The following is a 28000-nucleotide window of genomic DNA, read 5'->3' as shown; positions in this document are numbered from 1 at the left end:
GGATGTCATACCTTCCTTCTATTGTATCAACCACACCATTCAGCTTTGTGTCATCTGCAAATATGCTGAGAGTGCACTTAATCTAACTGTCTATGTCATTGTTGAAGATATGAAACAGCAGTGGTCCCAGGACAGACCCCTGAGGCATGTTTTAAGAAGTTGCGCACAGGTATGTCTTTCTCAGTTGCCAGTATATATGGAATTGTGTACAATTGCAGAGGAAGACGTCATCAAGTTCAATTATATATACTGGTTTAAAAGAATAATTTGTTTACTATGATAGGGAATGTAGAATATAACCTACTTTCCATGGAGACTCATTTATTTGACAGCCTTGTATTTCTGTCTGTCTTTGTACAAGCTCCCAGAGAGCCTGTACAGCTTTTGAGAACCTTTCGATTTCTCCTTTTTGAGATTCACAAGCTACTGTTGGACAATTTCCTGCTATTGTGTAAACAAAGCATGCCCATACTTAAGTATTCTGTATTACTTATTTAGTTTTCATACTTTGAAAAGATGTTTGAATGGAGTGTCTCTACTTTGACTCCTTCTTGCCAGAGGTTATTCTACTGACTGTCAATGAAAATGCATATCTTGGAAAAATCTACTGCAACAAGCAAGGATTGCTGTAATCTTTTAGTGCTGACATTTCACAGGCGATGAGGGTTTTCAGGGGTAAAATAAGTTCACAATTCATTCTCTAACTGTAGCTAAATCATGTTTCATTCCTGGGAAATATTAAGGATGGACTGACATTTAAGTATAGATTACCTGGTGTGTAGGATGAGTGTTGTGCAGGTAACAGTGTTTTCTTTGGCTGCTGCATTTCCAATTTCTGAAGCTCTTCAGAGCAGGTTTATTACTCTGAGAGTTTCTGATATGGCAATTCTTATTTTTGCTTTGCCCCATCCAGATGTAATTTGCTTCATCATCCATTATTTTCAATAATGATTTTCTACCCAGAAACACTAATATATGAGCTGGGGCCAATTTGATGGAATACTATTCATCAAAATAAAACAACAGGCATCACTGTTACGTGATGAAAGGTCTGTACAAGCCAGTGCTCTTACAAATGGAGATGATGGCTGATGAGGCTGTAATGCTTATTTCTCTAGATGACTGTTACTAGACTTTGGTGTTTTGAGACGCTGTTTGTTCATCTTTCTTCACCTCTTGTGTGTTTAGCATTAAATGAAAACATATTCCTCACAAAGTTTCCCAATAGACAGTTTGGGCAAGAATGAACTGTTCAATACAGCATTTGTGGTAGCACTTTGGCTCTACCAGTCCATACTTCAAGTCATGGACCAAACAAAATGATTACTTTGTTGATTGCTTTCCTTAGCACTGCCTCTAGTGAACACTGTAGCAATATGATATTTTCTGCTTTCTGAGTTGTCAACAAACTCATAAGGATCCTAAGGACCCCTTGCATCAGATATTAGGATGCTTTCTGAAACCAGAGTACTGATTGAATATGTTCTTCCAAATGATCCTGCTTGAAAGAGTGATAAAAATATCACTGTCACTCGCCTTGTCTCAGTTTTCTATCTTTTCCCAGTGTAACAAAAAGAGCTATTTTCCCCTCTGTACCTTCCCTTCCCAGCTGCTGTCCTGAACACCTGAACATAACTATAGTTAGGATCTTTCTTTAGAAAATGAATTAAGAAATTGAAATAAAACAATCAAAATTAATTTCCATTCAATTTCTAACACAATCCTAAGGATCACGGAGGAGGAGATCCAGGTCTGGGCTATCTAAGGAAGGAGGAGGAACAGTCAGCAAAACACCCAAGGAAAGGACTAACATAATGGAATTTGCTATGAGAAACTTTTAGAGATTTGCATTGAACCTAGGTGTAATTTTATGATCCTATTCTATTCAGATGAGCTGAATCATCATTGGCATAATCCTACAGAAAGAAAAAATGCGATAAAGATAGGACTTAATAGCACAGCAAGACTTATGCTTATGACAGTCTTTGAAAAACGTGCTTTTGTAGACAGTCAAAATAAAGTTACATAGCTACGCTGCCTAAGATACATACACCTACAATAAAAAATTGAGTTTGAGTGGCATAAACATGTAATTGAAGTTTTTCTACTGTAAGAGAGAAGTTCTTTTAATTTGCCATGCACAAATCTCAAAAGCCCCATAATGAACAGAAAGAGGAGTATAAGATTATCATATAACTTAAAATTACTGTGGAGGAAGTTATTCTAAGAACTGTGCAAGCAGGAATAATTAAAAATTGCTGTATAATGCAAAAGATACTTCATCCATAAAAATGAAAAAGGTATTATTTACTTGAGTGTTTCTAACAAGAGGCCAGAAAGAAAATCTGTGTAGTAAATCTCCAGAGCAGAAATCTGTGGCTTTCAGAAACCTTTGGAGGATCAGATTCGCCATGGTGGATCTGTAGATATTAAAGGACTGCGATTATTTCAAGGATGTCCTAAAACATTTGGCTGAGTCTCAGAAACCTACCAAGAAATGACTTTTAATTAGATTCACCCAAAGCTGGATTCTTTTTTCTGTGTTGTAGCACATCTGCTGTTTTTAACTTGTGAAAGTATTTATTTATTGTGTGTGTGTGTGTGTGTGTGTGTGCGTACAATGATCTACTGTAGAAAGCTTTGTTTTTCCATAGAGAATAAAACTTTGGTGTACAACAAGTTATTACAATAATCAGTATAACAGTATTCTATTCAGTAATCCACATTCTTCTGCCAAGTAGCACGTTAGAGACCTCAATGTGTCACTTTTTCCCAAACATCAGCCAGATGAAGTTAAATCCTCACTGTTATGATAGCTTCCAGCACTGATGCCTTGTCACCCCCAGCAGTAGATTTAGGTAAAAAGTTTCCCCACTAGCAGAACTGCTGGGAAGTGTGGTTATGCTGGGCCAAATCGTCAGTCTTGAAGTTTGCCTCTGTGCAACTAACTACGGGTTGCATAGATGAGATCTAAACCAATTTTTAGCAAGAGTTTGAACTAAGAGGTTGACATAAAGGGAGTGGAGTCCTTATCTCTTATGAGGAAAGTCTAAGGAGCTGGGTTTCTTTAGCATGGAGAAGGGAAGACTGACGGGTGACTTTATTAATGTTTATAATGTTTATAAGGGTGAGTGTCAGGAGGACTGAGCCAGGCTCTTCTTGGTGACATCCAATGATAGGAAAAGGGGCAATGAATGCAAGCTGGAACATAGGAGACATAGCTTTTTTATGGTGAGGGTGACGGAACACTGGAACAGGCTGCCCAAGGGAGTTGTGGAGTCTCCTCTGGAGACATTCAAAACCTGCCTTGACACATTCTCATGTGATGTGATTTAAGTGTACCCACTCTGGCAGGGGGATTGGATTAGATGATCTTTCAAGGTCCCTTCCAATCCCTAACATTCTGTGATAAGTAGTTTGTAATGTTTTTCCTTAATGCAAAGTTCGTATTTTATTAGTATAGGGGAAGCATTGGTTTGAGGTTTGACTTTCTAAGATTCCTTCTATTAGCTTTGTTGATCTAAACTTCCATTCAAAAACTCAAATATTGTTGGAATAGTATACTCAAGCACTGTGAGAAAAAAAATGAAGTAGTTTGACAGAACTGATGGAGAACGTATCATTAGTGGAGACAACACAGTGCACCATGACATACAAATGGTATTTCTGAGTATGAAATTGTTTTGAGAGTGAAGAAACTTCTCATTTTGTCCAGAAGTTTTTTATTGACTGTCAAGTATATTTCCCAGTGCATTAAAACCTGTACTTTCAGACAACAGTTTTGGTTTCAGTCAATTAATATTTTCTAACATGTCTCCCTTACCTGCCCTCAAACTCATAGAAGCCAGCCCCAAGATATTTTGTCAAAATAAATAAATAAATAAATAAATAAAAATTGACCAGATCAATCTGACATCACTTCAGTTCAGGAACTGACAAGTATAAACAAACATTGATATCAGTGTCACTGATCTGTTTGAAAGCTGGCTCAACATCTGTTACTGTTTGGCAAAGGGACACAGAATGTACAGATTTTTAAAGCTTTGTAAAATGTTTTCATATTTATGCAATGATTGATATTTCATTGCAATTACTAACCTGATAAAATTTGTCACCAGAGGTGGGAGGATGAGAGAAGTTGAGACAGGCACATCTGCTACTTTTTTTGGAGATCCAACAAACTTTTAAATGAGATTCAGGCTTTGAACTCCTTTCAAGTTTATTTTTGGCCCCAAATCCAGAGAGCATATTAATGGGCTGAAGGGAAGCACACTATTGCAGTAAACCACATCCCAGAGAGGGTTTTGTGATGGGTCTCTAAGCAGTTTCACTAAATCAAATATTTTCCTTGGAGATAATGAAGGAGAGAGATATGAAGAAGTAGTTGTTTCTTTTCCTAGTAAGTTAATACTACTCTTTATAACACTTCTAAGCTACTAATAATTATTTAAGAACACTTAAAATGTTCCTTTTCACAAATGATAATTATAGTCTAGTTGTAGTTAGAACGGAGTAAGACTTCTTAGAACACTAGATGTACTGGAGGAGGAAACATTCAGAAAAATACTGTTCATTGAATAACAAAGATTTGGAATGATGGACAATGGTAGACATTTTCAAATGTGAAATGTGAAAGCAATTCTTCATTTATTTAGGTTTGAGATACATCATTCTTTAAAATAGACATTAACACTTTGATCTAATTAGATGATAACTTCAGTAAGTTTTGCAAAATCAAAATCTCTATGGGAATGTCTGCGCTGTACTACAAGATGCAAAATAGATATCCTCAAGCTGATGTCAAAAGTGTTATGAACAGAACAGTACAGTCACCTCACTTTCCTCAGCCAATTTGTTGCTTTGCCTGGGAACAAGTGGTGGTGCTTGGGACTGGAACTGGAATCATTTTTGCAGTATTTCATGGATGAAAATGCAGTCTGCTTGGAGGCAAGTTGAAGATGCCCTGCAAGATTATCTTCAGTGCCCAAAGCATGTACACTTCCCCATGGAGCTCAAAGCCAAGTTGCTTTGCCTTCTCTGAGGCTAACTGGCCACATATCATTCATCCTTGTTAACACTGGGGCACTGTGGTTTTTGTTAACACTAGGGTGAGGCAAACTGTATTGCTATCTTGTTAGGAAACTAAATCTATAAAACTAGGGCTGAAAAACTTGTTTCTGATTTTACCTGAGCTAGAGCTGTAACAGAAACTTTCCAAGCAGAAGTGTGGGTATAGTAATAGGATAGCTCTCTCAAAAAGTACAGCCATGGCTAAAAGAAGCCATTTTTATTATAGTGTTTTAGAACAAAGTTTCACTTTTTGGTATGTTAAAATGATAAACAATTTAAATTTACAAATCAATCAAAATTGGAAAATGGCTAGAACTTAGGTTACATGTGAATTACCATGAACATGCATCTTTTTTTTTTTTTTTAGTGTGCTTTTACCTGTACCTATTTGAACCTAGTTTTCTTCTTCCACAACTGTATTGTTACTGCTATATGTGTTGCTTCTGTTTTAAAGAATAAAAATGTTAGTGAATTATAATACAGAGCCTTCCAATCTTAGCCAGAGAAACATGACTTCCCAACCTTGTTGTGGGAAACCACAAAACCTCTCTCATGAGATTTATCCCAAGTAAATGAATATATTTTAGCTTGAAACAAACATAAAAGTTTGAAAATTTCTATGTTGTGGGCCCAAATATTTAGCAGTTACATTACTGAAAATAGGAATGTGTTGCAGTCTCTTTCTATAGCCATTTAACTAAACCTGTCTGCAATGATATTCCCACTTTTGCATCCCTTGTGTGTGTTTATTAATAGAAATGCTATCAAACCTGTCATCTTCTACCACCAAATTTTTTAGTAAAACAAAAATGGATGTTCAGTAGATATTGCCAGTCTGTAATGGGGAAAGGGGAAGTATGTAATTGGGGAAGTATTCTAATATTGTGATTTCAAAAACACAAGCAGTTGATGCTACAAATAAAAACCATCTTTCCCAAACATGGCACACATCAATTTAAGTTTAATTAACAATAATGGCAGCGAGACCATCTTGGTGATCTTCAGAACAGTTGTTGGCAGATGTCTGACAATACAGCAGTAATTACAAATATTTCCCTGCTGTATCATTTCTATTTAATTCACTTTTTAAATGAAATCGCATAATTTATAGACTCTTCAGGTATGTTCAGGTCTGCAGTCTGCTGTGCCATGCAGCACGGCGTAAACCAACTTGTTTTCTTAGATTAAATCTATGGTAGTCTAAAAATAGCTCCATGAACATATGTGCTAAAGTACTTCGTGATAACCTTTATTTTCTCCAAACTTAATGTAATAAATCAAAACTGCAGAGCCAAGCACATGCTGTTGTACAACAGGAATTGCAGTCATACATCACTTCTCACTGCAAGAAGGAAGCTACTGATACGTATATAATGTATAATCTGTTGAAAGTATTTAAGATAGGATTTAAAAAGAAATGTAGTATTTGTGAGAAACTTATCCTTTGCCTCATTAAAAAATAAAGAGTATTTTTTTAAAAAAGATAACTGATAGGAAGGCTAGGGGAGTAATTTATTTAGAAATTTTAATTGCCTTAAGAGCTTTCTACTTGTAGATCACCTGCTGGATGATTTCTAATGGTTCATTATCTTTTGGTTTACATTAGTTGAGATCAAGGTCTGGTCATCAAAGGCTACCTCGAGTAACGCACTGACATCATTCACATTCTTGTGGGCTTTCCAATTAAGGCCCAAGAACTAGTGGTCAGAACAGTTCTTATGTCAGCTTTAAAGTATATTGGCATGAAGTTGGAGAAACATTGCTCTGTTTTGGCATGTTGGATGTGCTCTATTCGATAGGAAATTATTTGTCAGGTTATCACTCATGTTCATTAAATGGGTTCAAGCATTTAAAATTTGGAACCAAATTTTTCATGGAAAGGAAACTAAGCTGGTGAGTCTTAAAGTGCAAGCAGCTATTCTGCTTAACAGTGAAGGGCAGTGGATGCCAAGGAGAGGTTGTTGCTTCTCAACCTGACAGACTGGAAGTAAGGAGGAAAAGAGGAGGCTCATGTTAATAGCTGTACAGAAATGTGTCAAGGAGGCAAAAGGAGTGGCTGTGTATGGAGGGTTAAGCCTTCAGAGATCTGAAGCTCCCCATTTAACAAGTATTAACAGACCTTAGCACAATAACAACAAATAGTTATGCATATATAGTATAGGTGGTGTGCCTTTTTTTCCCCTAATCTTGCTTCTCAGAATGGTAGAAAAGAGTAGCAAGGTGGCATTCAGGTCCCCAGTTATTACAGTGAGTTTTTGTCTATTTGTTTTTCATGGTTTTAGTGTAAAATAATATCCTTACTGATATCACTATACCTTTGTCCATTTTTTTGAAAATCTAAATCTGCAGTCTGACATTTTGTGAGTGATTGAATATAGAGTTATACTTTTTAGCTATTTTGCCTCAAGCCAATTGAAAGAGATACTGCATTTCCTCTTAAATTGCTTAAAGACAGTGTTTGTTCTCAGTGATTTCATTTATTCTTTTATTTATTTAGAGCTTTAAATAAAGTACTTGTATTTTAGATGTAGTACCTTTAGCTACAGTAGTTGTGGGAAGTATGGCTTATGCTAATAATAAACATTATTAACATGTTAATAATAAACATTAATAACAGGAAACTGAAAATTTATCAAATTCAATTTTGGATAAAATATACATTTACATATAATTAAATAAAAATGATTTTTATTCGTTATATAATGCTCTGCAGATTAAAAATTTTTGATCATAGAACATATTGGAATATTGATATGAAGTCTTTGGTAGTGAAATGACTCAATACTTTACTGTGCATGCTGATTTTCAACAGATATTGATGTTGTATATGTTTTTTTTTTTAATGAACCTTCTGACTGACTTCTTACTCTGGTCTTCAAATATTACCAATATTTTTGTTTTTCTTTTTGATAATGTAGTTGGGGAAAAAGTCCTTAACATTTAGGTACGGAGACTTTTCCCCCAGTTAATCTTTTGTTTTTCACATGTAGAATACAAGGCCTCTTTTTGTTATGGTCATTATAATGTTATGAGAAATTAAAGTTGAACAAACTGTTTATATTGTTTAGATTCTCACATTGACCATATGTCTAGGAGTTTAAGAAAACTTCTGCAAGTGAACTAAAGGAAATTTGTAATGATTGATAATTAGCTGCCCCCTATTTGAGAGTTGCTGTACCTCACCACGAGCCCCAAGCAGCCTTTTCAGGCTTTCTCTTTCTTAGGCTGGATTCTGAGCTTAAAATGCTCTTGGCAAGTATGGTGTGATGCTAGTCTGAAGCAAGGCCAATGCCACGAGGCCAACAGATCAGAATCTGCTTACTTGCTTCTACTGTGGTGCAGAAAAAGCAGAAATATTTTGGGGTGAGACTGTTTTTTTACTTGTCTACAATACCAACTAAAGAGTGTCAGAAGAAGATCAGTCTTTCTTCTCACCAAGAAATTTGAAGTCTCCAGCTTCTTTCACTAAAGCAAAACACCCATAGAGTTTTGGGATTGAATTTTAGTAAGCCCTGGTTGGCAAACAAATAAATAAACCCATGACATTATAAGGAAGGGTATTTTATCTTCATTGTTCACCTGTTGGAAGAGGATGGACTTAAAGGAAGATGGGAGGAACTGTGCTGCTGCCTCTTTGACAGCACTAGTGCTGACCACAGATGAAGATTGGCCATCTCTATAGGGAGTGCCAAAGTTGGCAGGTTTTTTCTCTCCTGTCAGAAGGTCACAATGTAGTGGGGTGATGTATTACATACAACTGCCATATGGCACCACTTGACAGTACTGCTGTAATTAAAAATAACCTCTGAACACTATAAAAATAACCTCTGAACACCATAAGTCTACTGTGAATTTCAAAAATATGTGTTTTTCACTCTATCTTTGCAAATTTCCCATCAGATTTCATCTCTTGACTTCTTCCACTGAAAGGAGGCTAACTATGCTTTTTACAGTATGTATTCTACAACAAATCTAAAAACAGTTCTACAACAAAACTAGAATCATTCAAATACCAAACACAAAAATGAAACATTAATAAATTAATCTACACATCTCTCTAAACATAGCCTATAATCCTTTTTACTGTAAATACTGTCAAGCATAGCAAGAGACGAGGTATTCCACTCAGTATTTAATCCCTTTCAAGATAGATTTCTCAGGTTAGATTTAAGTGCAGCAAGTAAAATATTAATGCAAGTAATGCTCCTTTTGTTCTCTGTGAATTATTCAGATCTGAATATCTGTGGTGTGTAGTTTGTGCAAAGTCGCAACAGAATTTTGTCTAGCTACTTCGACAGTCAATCGCTAGAAGCTTTAAGGAAGTATAAAGTGTTAAAATACTGTAACTCAGATGACTATGCTAACACAGGTCAAAGAGAAATATTTGTACTACAAAGGTGCTTAAGAAGAAGATAGTCATGTGTTATGAAAAAAGAGGTGTTTAAAAAATACAAATATGCTTGGTAAAGTAGGTTATTACACAAAAGCCATAGAAGTGGATCCTTCTTTGGTGATACTGCTTGATGATGAAAAAGGGGGGAAAGATAGACAAGATCTTTTTGAAAACCACTAAAAATGGTGCACTACATAGTGTTACTACAAACCACTTTTACAAACCACTTGCTAGGAATGCATAAGTATCCTAAAAGTGATTTTGGACCTGAATTTGGACATTAATTGTTCCTCTTGGTAATGTCTAATCTTGCTAGTGTCTAGAAAACATTTGGAAGTGAAAAGCTTGTAATGAAATATGAAAATACAACAATATAAAAAAATGTAGTAAGGAAGACAGTGGCAACAGAGATAGTGGTAAAAGGAGGGAAGGTCATGAAGAAGATGTGGTTATTTTTATTTATTTATATATTGTTATTTTATTGAAGTTTATAAGCTTTTCAAGGAACATCACAGAAATGTATAGGAGCTTCCTTAAACCTCAGCATCACTTCAGCATCACCTCTAGCACAAAGAAAGGTGTTCTTATGAAAGTGAACGTTCAGCTGTATAAATGGAGACCACATCATGGGTGTGCTTTAGACTGTGGATTTCTGTAGTAACACAGCACAAGATGACCTTTAAGGAGCAAGCTGGGGGCTGCAAAGAGCCTCCTGGCTGCAGATCTTAAAAGTAACCAGAAGAAGAGCAGAGGCTGGAAACTTGTGTCAGGAAGGGTAAATCCTCCTGACTGCAAAGTTTCTTCTGCAGCATCAAAGAAAGGCCATGAAGTGCTAGCTTAATATAACACTGCAAGCTGTTTGTGTCAGGCTGAAAAAGTCTTCAGCAAAGGCTTTATAACTTTAATGAAATCATTCTACATTTACAAAATAAAATGAAAAGGAAAAAGGAAAAAAGTTTAGGGTTACAGAACAAATGTGATGTCACTAGTTTTTGTTCTACAACCAGTAGTCATGTAAATTTCTGCATATGCTTTTCATATCCCACTTCATCAAAACCATACACCCCATTAAGAAGGATGCTGTCATCTTAAAAACTGTAATATTAAAAACAATTCCAACATCTATATATACTGGACCTTGCTAAATACTCTCTTTTCCCCCCCCCCTTGTTATTATAATTTTAGTTTCTTATCAAGATGTAGCTACACTTTTCTGTATTGATAGAGACTCTTACAAATATATTATTTATATTTGTTATTCATATTTATTATTACTATCATTATTATTATTATTATTGTTCTGCATCTTGCTCTGTAGTAGGGATTGTGCATTGCTAGCATTCAAAATCACCTTCAGGAAATGTTCAAATTGCATGGAGATCAGTAGGAGAGGCTGCCAGGTCATAACCTACATTTTGAGTGGCATCAGGAATTCAGTGCTGGAGCTGGTGCGCTTTTCAGACAGATCACATAATTCTTGATGGAGTTTTGCAAAGCTGGGAGTGTTGGTGACTAACCAGACACTCAACACTGTGTGAGTGGTGTTGTGTATCCCACACTGATGTTAAAGTAGGGTGAGAGTCTGCGGGCACATTAAGCGCTTAGCAAAGTTTGAGGGTAGCCGTGGGCTATTGGAGGGGGAGCTAGCCTGTGACTCAAGAGACCTCAAAAGTGTTTCTAGTTCCACCACTGATATGTTAGGAAGTTATCTAATTTCTTTTCCCTCACAAATTTTTGCTTTCATGCTTCTCACCTAGTTTCCCTGGCCCCTCTTCTCTTGGAGTAGAAGTATCTCCCACCCCAGGGGCTTATTGCTGGTGCTTGCCTCTCCTGAGACATTTTTTAATGAAGGATTATCACAACAGACTAGAAGCTTTTTGTGTAGGAAGCAAATTAAAATGGTAGCCAAAGATCACCCAGGGCATAGTTCTTTATGTCCCTGAGACAGACATGTATAGATTCCAGTGACAAATCCTGCTGTGTGGGGAAAGGAACCATTGTGTCTGTGTTAGGATAACTGAATAGATGTTGATGCAGTTGTTAATGGGCTTTCTTAAAGAAACATCATTTTGGGGCTGGTTTCCTTCACTTGTGAAACAGACTGTGGTGTGAAATGGAATAGACAGAAAATAGGCAGGAGAATAGGAAAAAAATGTAAGAAAGGACTTCACCTCTAGCTGGACAGTTTATATGGATTTCACTTTGAATTTTCTCTTTCTTGTGTTGACTCAACTTTCCAGAAGTAGATTTTAGTCTAACCTTGGAGTATTTGTAATTTAAATATATTTTGGTTATCAGTTGTAGAAGCACATAGAAAGAAAAACTAAATGAACAAATTTTGATGAACTTCACAGGTAATGTGAATGTTTTTGGCAGACTGTCCCATTTTGAGCAAAGAACAAATTAGTTTTGAAATTTTTGCTGGACTGGAAGTTTGAAAATAATTATGTTTTGGTAAGATGTGCAGTATTTTGCTATCAAGTTTTTTATATTTGCTTTTAAAATGAATGGAAAAGAACTGTTGAAACAGCAAGAAATTTGTCTTAACAGCACAACTATAAGTTTGATACAGCAGAGAAGTCTTATAAATCCTGACTCTTGCTCGTGTGATTTCACCTGAAGTGGAGAGTACCTCAGGAAATTTTAGTTCCTGGTTACCAGGGCATTTATTAGTTATTCAAGTGACTGTTCTCTCCATTTGGTGCCTAACGTTTCCTTAAGAGTCTTCTGAGAGAAAGGCAAGAGAGGTGAAGTTTTTCATTGTTGTTTTTATGGGCCTGCCCAGGGTAGATCTGATTCTTTTCTTAGCTAACTGAATACGGTGCTGTGACAGCTCAAGTTTCTCCAGGAACTGTACCTGAAGAAGTAAGCATTGTATAAGTAGACAAACAGAAAACTACATGCAGGTTGGAAATATGTGCTCCCATCCCTATAGAGTGTTGCTTCAATTATCAAATGCAAGGAGCTATCAAAAGAAAGAACTGTAGGAATAAATAAATAAATAGTTAATAACACCTGAAGTATCAGAAATCTATCTGAATATCTATATGAATAGATATTCTATATTAATATCTATATGAATATTTTTAAAAATCAAGAAAAAAAGTCTATTCTGACAGCATGGTGACTGCATATGTGGAGGAAAGAGAGATTAATTCCATATTACAAGGCCTTAATTGGCAGCCACCTAAGTATTCTGTTTGGAGCTAAAAAATGCCCCTCCACGGCTAGTAAGTTAATAAAACTTTTCAGGTCTTTTCTAAAAATTGTTGTTTATAGAATGAGCTGGTCATGACTCCCACAAAACACACACACACAAAGATATACTCCCACGTGGACCAGAAAATAATAGGAAAGCAGTATCTGTGGTGCTCAGGCTGGCTTCACCTGCAGAAAGAACATGTCCTTGACCTTCAAACTCATGCTTAATTGTAAGCACTTGCAGGGAGAAAGGAGTTTTCAGAGTAGGTCAGGCAAGGATAGTAAGTATTTTTCAGTCATTCTATACCAGTAACTAATAGAAAAATACCAGCTCTAAGTGATTTTTTTTAAATGTTTAGGTGGAAAAAGCATAATAAAAGGCCTGAGAATTTATTGAGGGTAATATCAGTAAAGTAAGCATTATCAAAAGATTTGAGTTAGAGTGGTCCAAACCTGGAATTTCTGTTCTATTGGAAATTTGGGGGGATGGTGTTTGAGCTGTATCAAAAGCATATAGCAGGTATCTGAAAGCTTTTAATTTTTTTTTTAATTTTATATTTATTTAAAATAAAAGTATTTGTCAGTGTACATATGGCATAGCATTGGAAAGTTAAAGGCTGAGTTCTCAATGTCCTTGAGATCAGGAATTAAGGTTCCTTTGGAGGCATGATCCAGATTTCCAGTGTCTCCACAGTTTGGTACCACAAAGATGGAAAACCTATGCTATTCTGTACAGTAGGGGCTGCTCTGGGAAAAAAAAAAAAAAAAAAAAAAAAAGACTTGGGAAGCCTGAAAGCTATCTTTTTGTTTGTTTGTTTGTTTTGTTTTTGGGAACTGTCCATATTTTGTTGAATATCTCTGCCAACTTTTCTGCAAGGCATTCCAGGTTCAATAACTCAACATTTTCCAGTTCAATCTCTTTCACCTGAAAATTACCAATGAGTTGTAATTGGCATGCTTTTGTAGAATCCGAGTTTATCGGAACTTCGTGTTTCTGCGTGCATAAAATAAATTGCTGTATCTGTCTTTGAGGTATAAGTGTACAACTTCTGGCATTGCAGTTTGAGTGGAAATCTAATTCTGTTTTTTATGAAGGTTGTATGTGACTTATTTTGAGGCACATCAATATCCCTGCTAGTAGAGTCATTCACCCTAAAGACGTACAAATAGAAACTAGAAGAAAGATACCATTTTTTCATTATCTGAAGCAGGAGCTTTGTTGGTTTTAATAAAGAAACCATAAAGCCTGTTGGTGGGTAGTAAGGATCCCTCTTTGTTGGACTGTAGACTGTATGGTCAAGCAACTTATTTTCTACAGACAACAATACTAAGGAGAAAAATGCACTAAATATAGGGAACAAGAGAACATAGGATTTAGCAAAAAAGATATGAAAACACAGAACTGTTTTTACAAAGGTGTGAGCTAATGAATTAGAATGCAAATTAAACTTGACAATAGTCTAATAGACGTGGTTACCCCCATTGAAGTCTAGGTGACCTCTCTCATTCTTGTGTTGCTTTGTGACAAGTATTCTTGCTAAGGCAAATTGGGCTTTTCAGAACTGAAAATTGTTGCTCTGAAGGCTTCTAAAACAGTTTTTAATGTAAATTTAATATATGGGCTTGGGGCATGTTTTGGAGCAATACATGCCTTAAATATATTCAAAAAGAACAAAAAGAACTAATTAAAAAAAAAGGAAGTAAAGACCAAAACCAAAAAGTATAAACAGGATTTTCCTGAAATGAAATGGAAGCTGAGAATCACAGAAAATTTTTCTTTATGGCGACTTCCACTAGGCAGTAGAATAATTCTTGTGAAAATAGGGGAGTAATTATTATGAATGTCTATAAAGACATTCTGTCTCACGTATAGGTTACTTACAGTGTAGTGATAGTATTTATATGGCAGACTTTATGCAGAATCAAAACAAAACAAGGATCCAAGATCAAGAAAGCTATGACTCAAGGGAAATAAGTCTCTCTGAATAGGTCCATTCTGATGTACCCTAAACCAGTAGGGAACTTAAGGTAGACCCTCTTTTTCTGTCTTTGTCTTTCTGTGAGTCATTATCTGGAAACAAGGATGTTGTTGTCTGATTTTTATTTTATTTTTTTTTTTTCCCACTTCTAATAAGAGAAGAAGTCAGCTGTAAAAACTTAAGCCCTGAGGTTCTCCTCATACCACAGAAAGCTCTTGAATCCATCCCAGCACTGGGATGTTGGCTGCTATTGTGCCTTATAGTCAGCTAGCTCTTGCAATCCTCTTTTTATAGGGTGGTGGTGATTCTTTCCTTTCCCTTGCAGTTTGTCTTTGACTCAGGTTGTTTATTTAAAGGATTTTTTTTTTTTTTTTTTTTTCCCAGCAGGCAATGAATCATTGTGTGCTATTTTGTTCTGCTTTCCATTGTTCTGAGAGCTTGTTTGTTTATTAATAAGAACAATATCAAACAGAAATGCACAGCCTTTTCATAGTCATTATTTGCAAAGCATGTTGTTCCAGGCTACCTAGTAACTGTGTCATAAATTAAGTCTGTAACAGCCACATACAAAAAATGAATAATAAAGCTAGTGTTTGCTTTGCACCAATTTAAAAATAATATATTTACACTGTCCGTGAATCAGCAGCTTTAATATTTGGCTCCAGATCTGAATATGACAATGAAATCATTTTCTCCTGCACTTTAGACATTTATTTTTATGCTGATGTTACTCATGATAGAGTTTACACAACATAAAACAAAACAAGCTCAGGATCAGAAAAGCTATCACTATGGAGAGGAAAGGTTATTTCAAAGGCCACACATTCTGGTTTAAAGTACACAATAGTTGGAAAGTAAAAGTGCAAATGGATTCATATAAATATTAAGAATTAAGAGTACAATCAGGAAAGTTCAGTCTGGAAGAAATTCATAGTCTGTCTGGAGAACTACAATAAAGCCATAGTTTAAGTAAGGAAAAGAAAGGTTTCTGATGATGACGTTTACAACTGAAAAAAAAGAAAAATCATTGCTTTTCTGCTCTGCAGAATTCAGATTAGAACTGGTGTGGCACCACAGAAATAGTGGAAACTTGTTATAAATTCTCTAGATGAGGCTTGCATATGGCTGGGAAGTTCGCTACTGTTATTATTGAGAAAGAGAATTGTGAACTGTTTCATTGTGGGAAACTTTTGCTTCCCAAATATAGTTTTGAGAACAAATGCCACTAACAGTGGTAGGCAAAAACCATGCCTGGGAGATGACAGCTGGCAGATTTCATCACCAAATGGTCTCTGAAAGAACTAGAGGAAGGTCCTGTATTGGATCTATTTTAGACATTTCGCAGGGGTATTGCAGAAGGTCATCTTGGACCAACTGACCACAAGTTGAGAGTTTAAATTAAATGGAAAGTAAAAGACTGAAAGGATATGCACATGGCAATCTGAAGTTAGTTGAACAGAAGTTACTGAAGTGTGTGAATAAAGATGAAGCTCTGCATATTTTCAAAATGAAAATATAAAAATTATCCACCATCCATATCCCTAGTTCCAGAACTATTTCATTCATACAAGAAATTTCAGCTATCTTAGGATACTTAGCATAATCTGGCAAAACAGATCAATATGGTTGACCAAGTTTGCTATTTAATGTATTCAGATTGTAAACATGAAAGTTGGCAGTGAATAGCTGTAGAACTGTAGAGCTGTAGTAGCTCAGTGATACAGAACAACTGGGAAAAGGAATGGTATTTCAAACTCAATTTGAAATTGATAGATAGATGTAAATTATTCTACCTGGGGGGTGAAAATATCATGGACTGTCAGCTGATTATGACCCCACAGAAACGAGGTTCAAGCAGCTGTATGAATACTTCATCTTAATATTTAGTAATGAGAAGCAAATAAAGTATTAGAAATTATGATGGAAAGAACACAAAACAATATAAATATTTTAGTGCATGCTGTAGTGTAGCCAAAACACATAATAGACATGCAAAATATAAGAGAAAGGAAAAGTGGTTGGAAGAATGATTAAAGATGTGACTTTCCTCTGGTGTAGAGAATGAGAAAACAGAGTGGGATGCTTCAGCCTGAAACAGAGAGAACTCAAAAGTGAATGATGCAGATGTCTTTCAAATCACGAGTGGCATGGAAAAGGTTTAGTAATCATCCACAGAGAATGATTGTTCAGAATCTCTTTCAATGTTAATAAAATCAAATGTAGGTAATAGGAACTCCAGTTACAGAAAAGAAGACCTAGTTTCTGCCAAGATGCATTTTGTATAGCCCTGGATCTCACCCTTCTGCAAGCTTTCCCAATGCATAGGCACCCTCCTCCTCTCATCCCCTTCACATACTGTTTACATGCTGCTGTGTTCCCTGTGTTTGTGCCAAAAAGTGGTACAAAGGACTTTGCTTCTAAAAAGCTGTTGTGTGTTTGTGAATGCTGTATTTTTATTTCATTTTTCTATGAAGTAACTATTTGCTGACTTAATGTAAGCTGCTGGAAATAGACACTTTCTCCTAATTCTACTCTTCTGTATCTGTATTTTGCCATAGTTGCAGGAATACACAGTAAACCCAAATATACTTAGATAAACAAGAGTTTACTTTCCATATCTCCCAAGTTTGCTGCAGATTCTGGGGGAACCCATTCCCATTCTCAAAGCTGTCAGCTTTATTTGTTTATTATTTTTTACCTGGGTGAGTGGCCTGGGATATATTAACACGTAGGAAGATTATACTCAGATACAATATTAAATATACTCATATACTCCCTCCTCCCCCCCCCCAATTTAATTTTTTTTGCCATGTTTCCTAAGCTCCTGTTTCTTTCTGGCTTCAGATAGGGCTGAACGGTCTTTCTGCTTCTGCTTGTGAGATGATTGGGGCTGTGAAAAGAATAGAAGAAGGGAAAATGCAAGGTATAAAATGTCTCTCAAGCATTTGAGTGCCTGTGCTTGCAAGGCTGACTGCACTATCAGTAAGGCTTGGACATGCAGGGTCAGCAGATGTACCGTGTGTTTCTGAAATACATTGCCTGCCTTCTTGATGCTGAAAATACTTGACTTCGTGAACACTAAAATGCACAGGTATTGTCCTGATTATGTTTTTTTTATGTCTATTAACAGGTTAAAGAGCTGCTCTGCTGCTTCTGCTAACCTGGGCTGGTAGGTGTGATGCAAACCTTGTGCAAGTCCTTCAGAGGATACATTTTCTTCCAGCTTCCACACTTGAAAAAGTTAATTAATTATCAAACTGGCTGTCATAATTCAAGCACCTGCTCTCAGACACTTAGCAGACACTGTTATGGTAAATGCTCTGCTACATAGCTCAGACCAAAGCTAATCCTCCTGTCTTGTTTGTAGGTAGCCTATTTTTGTAAAAACAAGCTGGGAATCCTTCAGTATTAGTACTTGGAAATGATTTCAGATTTTGTGCAGTCCTGTTTCCCACTGCAGCTGCACACCCAGATAACTTCTGGCCAGCAGGTCAGAGCACTGTGCAGAGCAGAGTCTGCTGCACTGCCCAATTTGTGGTGGCCCTGCTCACTTGGCATTGGAGAGATCCTCCTGCTGCAGGTACCACTCATCTCAGAAGGGTCCTGCCTTGTTTGTAAGCTGTCATGGGACCTTGGATTAATTCTTCATGATGCTTTTTCTCCCCTTTGTGTGTGTGTGTCTGTTTGTGCTATGGTTTGTATTGTTAGGCTGAAAGGTTTCTGAATTTCGTATTATCCCCTTATGCTGTTGTGAATATAATGGACCTTTCACTCTTTCAGGCCTTCCATTTCTTCTGCAATGTGGATGATTACTAAACCAAGCTCTATATGAGGCCATTTATTTTCAAATGTGCTTTTCTTATCAAGGTGAGTGATGACCAATACTTCAGAATGCAGTGAAATAGAGCTCTAGTGAGGATACTGTCAAATATCCCTCTGAGTTTTTAGTCTTCCTTTTATATATATATATAAAAGGAAGACTAAAGTCTTATATATATAAAAAGTCTTATATATATAAAAAGTCTTATATATATAAAAATTTATATATATATATAAAGTCTTATATATATAAAAGTCTTCCTTTTATATATATATATATATAACAAATGTGTATATATATATATATACACATTTGTTAGCAACTGCCTATATAAAAAAAGCTTTATGATTGAGCCAATTGCTGAAAGGCTCTGAACTTATAAGCAGTTGAAAGAATACCTGTGTTTACATACTAGTTTGCATTGGAAATAGGCAGCTTCTCTCCTTGAATGTTCTATAATTTTCATAATAACTGCTGTTTATTACGATAATTTACTTATAGAAGAGGTTATTAGGAATATTAAAATAAAGGAAAATAAAGGCTAACCAGCAATTTTCTTTTTAAAGACAGGCCTTTGCCTGTCTTTAACGAGGTGAAACATAGCAAGATCTGCGTTCTCTCTGATAAAGGAGAAATGTCACTAGCTATTAGTATACTGTATACATTCACCAGAGATACTGTGGTGCAACATATAGGGCAAAATGGTAATTTTATGTAAGGAAAAATAAGCAGATGATCACATTATTTTTAATCTTCAGTGGCTGGTTGACAAACGTGGCACAGTCATAACTTATTTTAAGGCAATGTAGCATTCAGAGACTTATTTTTTTGTCACATTTATTAGATTTCATTGCAAACAAAAGGACTGAAAGGGGCTTTGTCATTTGCTTTTGGAAAACAATTTCAGATTGATGTGAGTGAGAAGAAAAATCTTTTAATCCATGTCGTTATAGTTTTCATTTCCTGTCCTATAAGCAAGTCTAATACAAGAACCCCATACATTTTTTTCCCCACACATATAGGCTTTAAAAATCTATTTAACAGCCATTTGCATGGTTATGGAAATAACACTAAAATTTTCCCCATAAGAATGTGAGCTATATTTCTTTCATACTGTGCTGTGAAAAAAATGCAGTAGCACTAGATGTGTGTGTTAAGGTAAAACGGAAGGAAAACTCAGGATGTAAATGATTGATTGTTGGCCTTTAAGAAAGTGCAATTAGTCTTTAAAGTTACCGTTTACTGAGACTTGTGGTTCCAGTTTGTCCCTTGCTGCTGCTGTTTTTGTTCTGTACCTGGCCGAAGACTTAAAAAGAAATGGTGTGTGGGATTTAATTGCTTGTACATAGGGTGGTTAAAACTTACTAATTTTTTCAGTGAGAAAGATTATATTTTTAGAGCAGGAAGCAAAATCTTTAAGGTGCATCATGAAGAAAAAAAATCCAAATATATGGATTTTAATTGATTGAATTGTTTTCTAGCATTTTATTAGAGCAAGCAAAGGAATTAGTCCGTTAAAAGGCAGGTCATGCTTGTCCAACCTCATCTCCTTCTATGGTCATGTGACCAGACTGGCAGATGAGGCTGTTGATGTAGTCTTAGACTTCAGCAAAGCCTTTGCCATGGTCTCCCAAAGTATTCTCCTGTAGGAAACTGGCTGCCGTTGGTCTGGACAGGTGTGCTCTTCTCTGGGTAAAGAACTGGTTGGAGGGCTGTGTCCAGTGGGTTGTGGTTAATGGAGTTAAGTCCTGCTGGTGTCACATTACAAGCGGTGTCCCCCAGGGGTTGGTACTGGGGTCTATCTTGTTTAATATCTTTATTGATGACCTGGATGAGCGGATTGAGTGTACCTTCAGTAAGTTTGCAGACGACATCAAGTTGGGAGGTAGTGTCGATCTGTCTGAGGGTAGGGTGGCCCTTCAGAGGGGTCTGAATGGGCTGGGCTGCTGGGCTGAGGAGAATGGGATGAGCTTTAATAAGGCCAAGTGCCTGGTCCTGCCCTTTGGCCACAATAACCCCATGCAACACCACAGGCTTGGGGCAGAGTGGCTAGAAGACTGTGAAGAGGAAAAGGACCTGGGAGTGTTGATCAGTGGTCGGCTGAACATGAGCTGGCAGTCTGCCCAGGTGGCCAAGAAGGCCAACAGCATCCTGGCCTGTGTTAGAAATAGTGTAGCCAGCAGGAGTGGGGAGGTGAACATCCCCCTGTACTCAGCTTTGGTGAGGCTGCACCTTGAGTACTGTGTTCAGTTTTGGGCCCCTCAGTGTGTTCAGTTTTGTAACACCCTAGGATTCGTCTGTGGAAATTCTAGTTTTACTTACTTTCTACTTACTTACTTTCTGAGCATTTCCTTTGTGATGCTCAATACATCTGAGTTTCCTTAATGCAGTAATTTCTGCAGTTGTCCTCTTGGTCAGTGTTAAGTAACTCTTTTGCATTACTGTGGCCATTTTTTAGAGAAATCAACTGTAATAGGTCAATGTAAAGTTAAAACAACAACAACAACAGAAAACACAAAACAAACAAGCAAAAAAAGCAACTCCCCATCCCAAACAAACAAACCATCCGTTATCTTAAGTCCTAACTTTCAGTGTCCTAATCAGAATATTTTGAATATGTAAGGCTGATAAGACATCTAGAGTAAGTAAAACAGAAAAACTGAAGCAACAAATTTCTTTTAACTTATCCTTACAAGCCATTTAATGGAAATATTGAAATATTAATCCCATGTGAGATTCTGATGATGTTTAATTCTACTGTTTGTTAAATACCAGCAGTTTGCCATTGTAATAAACTGTTTGTATGACTCAGTGTCATTAAAACTAAAAATTTTTATATTGTTTTTTCTACCTTGCTTCTGTTGTACTGATTGTGTTTCTTGGTCATATGTAAATCCTTTGATTGACAGATTCCTGAAGAACTAGGGAAAAAGAATATGTTTAAGTGATAAACTCTTATTATGCTGAGGCTTAAAGCAAGCAATCAAGACATAAGTGCAAGATTATAAACCAGATCTTATACATTAAAACATATTGCAGATGCTAGTTCTCCTTTTGCACAACTTTTGTGGTTTTGAATTCTGATTTGAAATGACACTCAACTCTCTTAAACTTGATTAAAATGGTTCTTTAAGAGATTTCCAAGTCTGAGAGTCGTCTGGTATCAAGGTACATATAAAATTCACATCAGCCAATTTCTCTAAATGAAAGGAACAGTCTGTGGCATTTCTTCATATTTTTGAGGCAGGAAATTGCTGTTTCTTGTTGCCACTGTCTGTGTGGTAGGAGAAATACAGGGATCCTATAAACTGAGGTGTACTGAGGAGCTCAGTGGGAATGATGAAATGATCTTTTTGCTTATCTTGGAAGAGATAAGACTGATTTTGTGTGGCATCATCTAACACACAGCTATACATTTTTCTTAAAAGGAATTGACTATTTTTTACTATTTGCAGATACTTTGGGAGGAAGGCTTAGGTTTCATATATCAGGTTATCAAGTTTTCTGAGTGAAGAGTGGATACCGTGTGAGCTGGTAGAGTTGGAGACTGCTGTAAGATGTCCCATGACTGAGTTGTGGGAGGAAGTCAGGAAACCAAGCACCAGCCTTTTTCCTTTTTCTCGTCATGTACCCCATTTCTGCCCAAATTCCAAGCTATAAGCTTATTCTTTTAAGGCTGAGGTAAGTGGTTAGAAGCAAACAAGAATGCAGCTATTCACCTTCTGTGGTAGGCTCAGCAGCATTAGATATCTGCAATGTGTACCACTGAGAGGGGGTTTGGATCAAATGCGTTTAGGCTAACCAGAGAAAATGTGGGAAATGTTGAGAACACTTTGATTCAGCCAAAACTGCTGCTTGGTGAAAGATTTATTATTATTATTATTATTATTATTATTATTATTATTATTATTATTATTTATTTTTACAAGTTAACATGTGAATCTATTGACAGAACATTCTAAAAAACTACTTCATAAAATGAAATATTTTGAAATCTCTTATACAGTTAACAGATGAATTAATTAGAAACTAAATTATCTATGCAGATAACCAGCACGTGGATCAATGCAAGGTTATCACAAGAGCTGGGTATGACTAGCGCTTAAGAAAATAAGTGGAATTTGTGATAAGTTGTGTTTCTTAAATTGAATCAAGCAGTTATCATAGGCACAATCCAAATGCATGTCTCTACAAATACATCTGAAGGTATAAAAGCAGAAAAGAGGTTTAATTTAATAGAGAATCCTACTTTTCCCCATTGTCAGAGGAGGCAACCATGACATCATGAGAAGGTAATAACACAGGAGATACTAGTAAGAGACAGGTTTACTGCCTGAATCTTGAAGGTTGTTCTACTGCATAGCTCAGTTCAGTAACAACTCAGTTCACTAGTGGTGGGCTAGGATGATTCTTTGTAGTAAAATGACCAGGAAATTCAGAAAGAAATTGCTGAGTTAGGGGATGTTATAAAGGGGATAGAAAAGAGAATGGGTGAAAAAGGAACTTAAATGCGCACACACAAAAAAAGGAGGTAAAGAGATACTGGGTAGGATTGTGAATGAAAATAAATATGAGAGAACAGTTGGTGTACAAAATAAAGAACAGTAATGGAAAATGCAAGAAAGAAAATGTAGCAGATTTAGGGAGTAAATTGACACCATGGAAAGAACAATCCTGAGACAAAAATGAATTATATATATTTCCCTATTGTTTGTGTGTGTGCATGCGTGCATGTGTGTGTGAAGCTTGGTGCAAAAAGGAATACAGTAAGTTGTCTCAGCTGGGCTACTGGATGTTAGGGTAAAGGACACTTGCACTGATGTTCATAATGAGCACCTTTTGAGTGTAACACTTGAATATTACAGTGTTTGCTGCTTTAAATACAGAAATTTTTCATGGCCATGATGTTTACAGAACTATTGTGTTTGCCTGTCTCCCAGAAATATTGTGCCATTCCAAAAATGCACGTTTTCCCATTTGTCCCTATGAATTGCAATTGCCAATTTGCCTTCAGAACTGATGTTGGTTCACTGCCAGATATCTTCAAACAGAAGCTGCCTGTGGGATTCTTTTCCTGAGGCTTTCATAATATGATTGCGTCTGGGAATTAAAGTTGAACTGTCCTTCAGATCCAGATTTCTGGTCTTGCTGACTGCCTTTATTCCTTGCTTGGTATCAGCCTGGAATGTACTTGTCCTGTGCTATTCTTGTCCCCCGGGTGTTTCTCTGGGATGCAGCGTGTTCACATGTGTGGTGCCACCTTTCTGGATGGTTCTTTGGATGTTCATCAAAGAACCACGTATGTTCTTTGATGTTATAACCATTCTAAATGGCATAGCAGTTCTCAGCATTTTCAGGATATATTTGATGCTTGTAGAAACAAGGAACTGCTTTGGACAGACCTCCTTGTGCTATTACTTCTCAATTACTGCATGTACATTTTCTTTTTCTGGAAAAAAATGTACAGTGGTAAAGCTATAGCTATTTATGCAAAGTGTTTTTTTTTTTTCTTTTCTTTTTTCTTTTTTTTTTTTTTTTTCCTCACTGTTGTTTTTAAATTCTATATAAAACTTGTATAGGCACTCCAGAACAAAACACCCAAACTTAATTTCACTCTACTAGCACTTATACTTATAAAGGATTTATGTATTGCTTATGAAATAAGAAAGCAAACACCACTCCCAATTTATATATATAAATAATATATATACATATGAAGGGAATTATTAAATGATATTAAGAACAGAACATGGTAGACAAATAGTATATTTGTGCACTTCTAGTCAACAGCTGGGAAACGGTGAGCCTAGATTAGCTTGTCTAATTCATTAAGGCAGAACTCTGAGGGCAGAAGGCTCTGCCATATTGCCACCCAGTTCCTGGCTTCTCTGTCAGGATGTCATCCCCGCTGCCCCATGTAGTGCAGCTCCTGAGTAGACCCACCCTCTTGTCCTGCATGACAGTGGGGATGATGGCAGTAGATTGCTAAAGGTGGGCCAAGATGTTCCTGTTACTTTAATGCTGCATGGAAGAACAGAATAATGTGTGTTTGCAGATATTCTGTATACTTGTATTTACTAGTATTTGTTATAAATTTTCTAATTTCTGAGATAAGTATTGTTCAATCAGCAACTCTCTGTGTAACTGCAATCTAATTAAAAACTGGAATAGAGGAACAATAAGAAACTCTATATATAAACAGTCACTTTGATGCGTAGACCCAGTGACAAAATTCAGGCAGCTCAAAATGAAAGATGAAACCGGCTTTAATTTTACCGGAGGGGAAAAAGAATGTGAAAGGATGCAAGTCAGGCAGTGTATAAGCTGGGATTTGTGCTCCTGTGTATACCTCAATGTTAACAATTAACTTAGTCTTTGAAGCTTTCAGAAAAAAACTCTGAAGGAAGTTAAGTCTGTGCTCTGCAAAAGTTTTAAAAGTTTAAAAGATTACAATCACCAGTTTTCATTAATTATTAAATGAAATTTAGTTTACTGCTTTATTTTAAAACATTTGTTATGAGTTGTAAACATGATTTTTAGAAAGCTTGCTGAAGAACATGCAAATACGATGCATACTGTGCATCTTTAAATATGTAAATCAAAATCCCAATGAAAAGCAGTTGCTCTGTTTACACTGTAGGTTTTACACAGTGTAGGTTTACATTGTATTTAATACATTAAATACATAATAATAATAATTAAAAAACTTCAAATTTTCTTTGGGCATTAAATCATGTTCTAGATTAAATAATTTTCCAAACCTGTAGTTGTTGTTGTGGTTTGTTTGTTTTTGTCTAAAGGTCAAAACTAATTTCTTAAATATATAAATAAAAATCATCAAATAATTATTTCAACCTTTTTTCTTTTATCTCTGACTAAACCATTACTATTTTTTCCCTTTAATATTCCTCTTGCAATTTACTCAATAGTTCTCATCCCTCTTAGTTTTCTTCTCCAAATATAAAATCCCCAAACAGGGCTGTGTAATAAAACATTGACTTAGTTTTAATACTTAATACTGCAATAAGAAGACAATCTGAGGATACTGAATGTTATCGATATAACAAATCACAGTTTAACTACTGATGGATGACTTAGCATAGGACACAACATTCCAGATGTTTTATTTTTTTAAAATAAAATAATACCTTAATTTATTTGTATTCCACCAGCATGAATACATTCATTGCAAATTGCATGCACATAAAAGAGAATCAGTTTGTAAACTACGTAATTTTAACAATAAATAGTATTTGATCTAATACATGATGGTAGTGCCTTTCTTGTTAAAACTGCAAGCTTTTACCAAAATGAAAACAAACTCTTATTCTCATTATAAATATTTTAAATAATTTGTAAGTACATATTTCATACCAAGTATATAAAAATAGTATTTTTTGATAAATTAAGAGGTTTAATTTACATGACAAGTAACGTGCAACAACTAACCAGTCTCTACCAGCTCTATTTGGTTGATTGTCTAGATGACATGCAGCGATAATTGTCCCTTTGCCTTCACAGAACTGACAAACAGACCAGCAGGACCCACGATCACCTGAAGCAAATGGTGCCATGGATATTGTTTGGGAACAACAGTCAGACACTCAGTGAAAACCTTTGCTTCAATGAATAAATGCTGCCCATGACAGTTCTTTTGTCCTAGACTTCCAGCTGCTCTGACCCTCAGGGTCTTTGGACTATCACAACAGTCTGTCAAACAGACCAGAAAGTTATATCTGTATACAAAACGCTTTTCAACATGCTTCTAGAATCTAGAATATTTTTCCTATAGTATGAACCAGCAATACCTTTTCTTACTTTCTATAAAACTAAATTTTCACCTTTGTAAGTATCCTTGATCACCAGAGAAAAGGTCAAACAAAGCAGTCATGCGGTACTCTCAACATTTTAAACTGGCAGCTGCAGAACATGTTTTGAGTACCACTTTACTCTTTCTTGTTATACATCTATGGCTTGGTTATCTTTATCTTTAATATCCCTTGTGCTTGTCACAATGTCTAACGTGAAATCTGAGGTCTGTGCAGAAACTACTCCAGCTGTTCCTTCAAGGTCCCATGATCCTGGCAAATTCTCCAGGCTTAATGAGCTGATTGCTCCTTGGCTAAAGCTACCTTCCTCAGACCTGCTGGGCAGCACGAGGTGTAATGATGTCTCTGATGAAGAGCATACTGAAGAAGAAAGAGTTGCTGAAATAGACTGAAGAGGGGTCAAGGTAGTGTCTGAATGGGGAGAGGTGCATCTTAAAAACTGCAAGTTATCTTTCTGAATTACCTGATACTGGGAGGGTGAATTGTGAAGGCCCGGTGTATAGTAAAATTCACTGTCCGTAGAATTTTGAAGGTTGGGTTCAGTTCTTTGGGGGCTGCTGCCTACAGAGGATAGGTCTGTATTCCAAATGTCACATATCGTGTTACTGCGGCAGGGTTGTGCTTTGGTGCAAGTAATGTTACTGGCTTGCATGTGTGTGCAAGGCTGACGTGGAGTCCAAGCCATTCGAGCCTGCAGGCTTTCCAGAGTAGGACTCCGAGATATGCCATGCATTGTGCAGAACCCTGGTGGCTTCTGGGATGTGAGCAGGTTCTCAAGAAGGTACATCACATTCTTCATATCCTTACTTAACTGTGAGACTTCTTGAGTTAAGGTTGTCACCTGTTACATCAGAGGAAAATAACCCAATATTAAATTATGCAGTATAAATTTTACAATAATGCCTGAAATACATTTTATCTTATTTTCCTTCTAATGTTATCAGGTTTGATATGTAGTATAGTATCTTTATTTTAAGGAGATACACTCTAATACACTTATACACCCTAATTTAATAGTCAATCCACCTGCCTCGCCACAGCTATGTGCTACATTATCTGCAGCATACTGAAGTAGTTAAGCAACACAAAAACATATACAGAAATATTATAGGCTGAGTTCACCAGATTTTAAATGTCAGTCTATAAATAATGGCTTCAAGTTAGAAACAAAATGATTTCCAGTGGCAATGATATTTGCTTCTTGATGTATCTTTAAATATTTTAGTGCATCAACCTTTTAGAGACAGTAATTTTACACTGAAAAATGATATAAATATTAGGTTTTCTGAAAAGTTGTTCACAAATATTTGAGAAATATGTTGCCATCTTCATAGTAAAATAAGAGTAAAATAGGATGCCTGAATTTTTCAGAGACAAGTAGTAGTTACATCAAAGTCTGGTGGACAAGTATTAAAAATAAACAAACAAAATATTTGGTGACTCTCATACTGACTTCAAAACTGAAACTGGAATTTTTAAAAGCAATGTGTTACCACTAAATATTTAAACATTAAAAAAGCCTATGAAACAGCTTGCTTCAATATAGTTATCTTTCTGCTTGAAAAATAGAGCCTATAAAACAGAGGGAGAGAGAGATCTGCAGCATACACTACTTCGGTGTGTGCGTGCAAAAGAAAGAATCATATTTTCTGTTAATTTTTATTATTTTTTTTTCCCTAATGCTGAAACAACTGTTAGCACGCAACTT

General features: G+C 36.1%; 1 protein-coding gene and 1 long non-coding RNA gene across 4 annotated transcripts in view; one reads left to right on the top strand and one right to left on the bottom strand.

Moving 5' to 3' along the window:
* On the top strand, window positions 1-27822 carry LOC311431524. 2 transcript variants are annotated; one of them, XR_014689507.1, is made up of 5 exons: window positions 1-169; window positions 17488-17566; window positions 17774-17812; window positions 18424-18510; window positions 25985-27822. It is a non-coding gene; the product is annotated as an uncharacterized lncRNA (long non-coding RNA). The 2 variants fall into 2 exon arrangements; XR_014689506.1 differs by lacking the exon at window positions 17488-17566.
* The window catches only part of KCNH8 (potassium voltage-gated channel subfamily H member 8), a gene marked incomplete at its 3' end in the record, with an annotated part of 190712 nt that continues 189134 nt past the window's right edge, over window positions 26423-28000 (bottom strand). Inside the window, exons 16-17 of one of the 2 annotated variants that reach the window (XM_084509061.1) lie at window positions 26756-27133; window positions 26563-26652 (exon numbers count right to left, since the gene is read on the bottom strand). In XM_084509061.1, the coding sequence (XP_084365187.1) occupies window positions 26563-26652; window positions 26756-27133 (468 nt within the window). Of the gene's footprint in view, window positions 27134-28000 lie in introns of both variants that reach the window. The other variant, XM_084509060.1, reaches the window with a different exon arrangement.

The sequence above is a fragment of the Aythya ferina genome, assembly GCF_964211825.1.
Source record: "Aythya ferina genome assembly, chromosome: 2".
NCBI classification, from domain to species: Eukaryota; Metazoa; Chordata; class Aves; order Anseriformes; family Anatidae; genus Aythya; species Aythya ferina.
The sequence above is the reverse complement of the archived record's forward strand: the minus strand, read 5'-3'. Positions and strand labels throughout refer to the sequence as shown.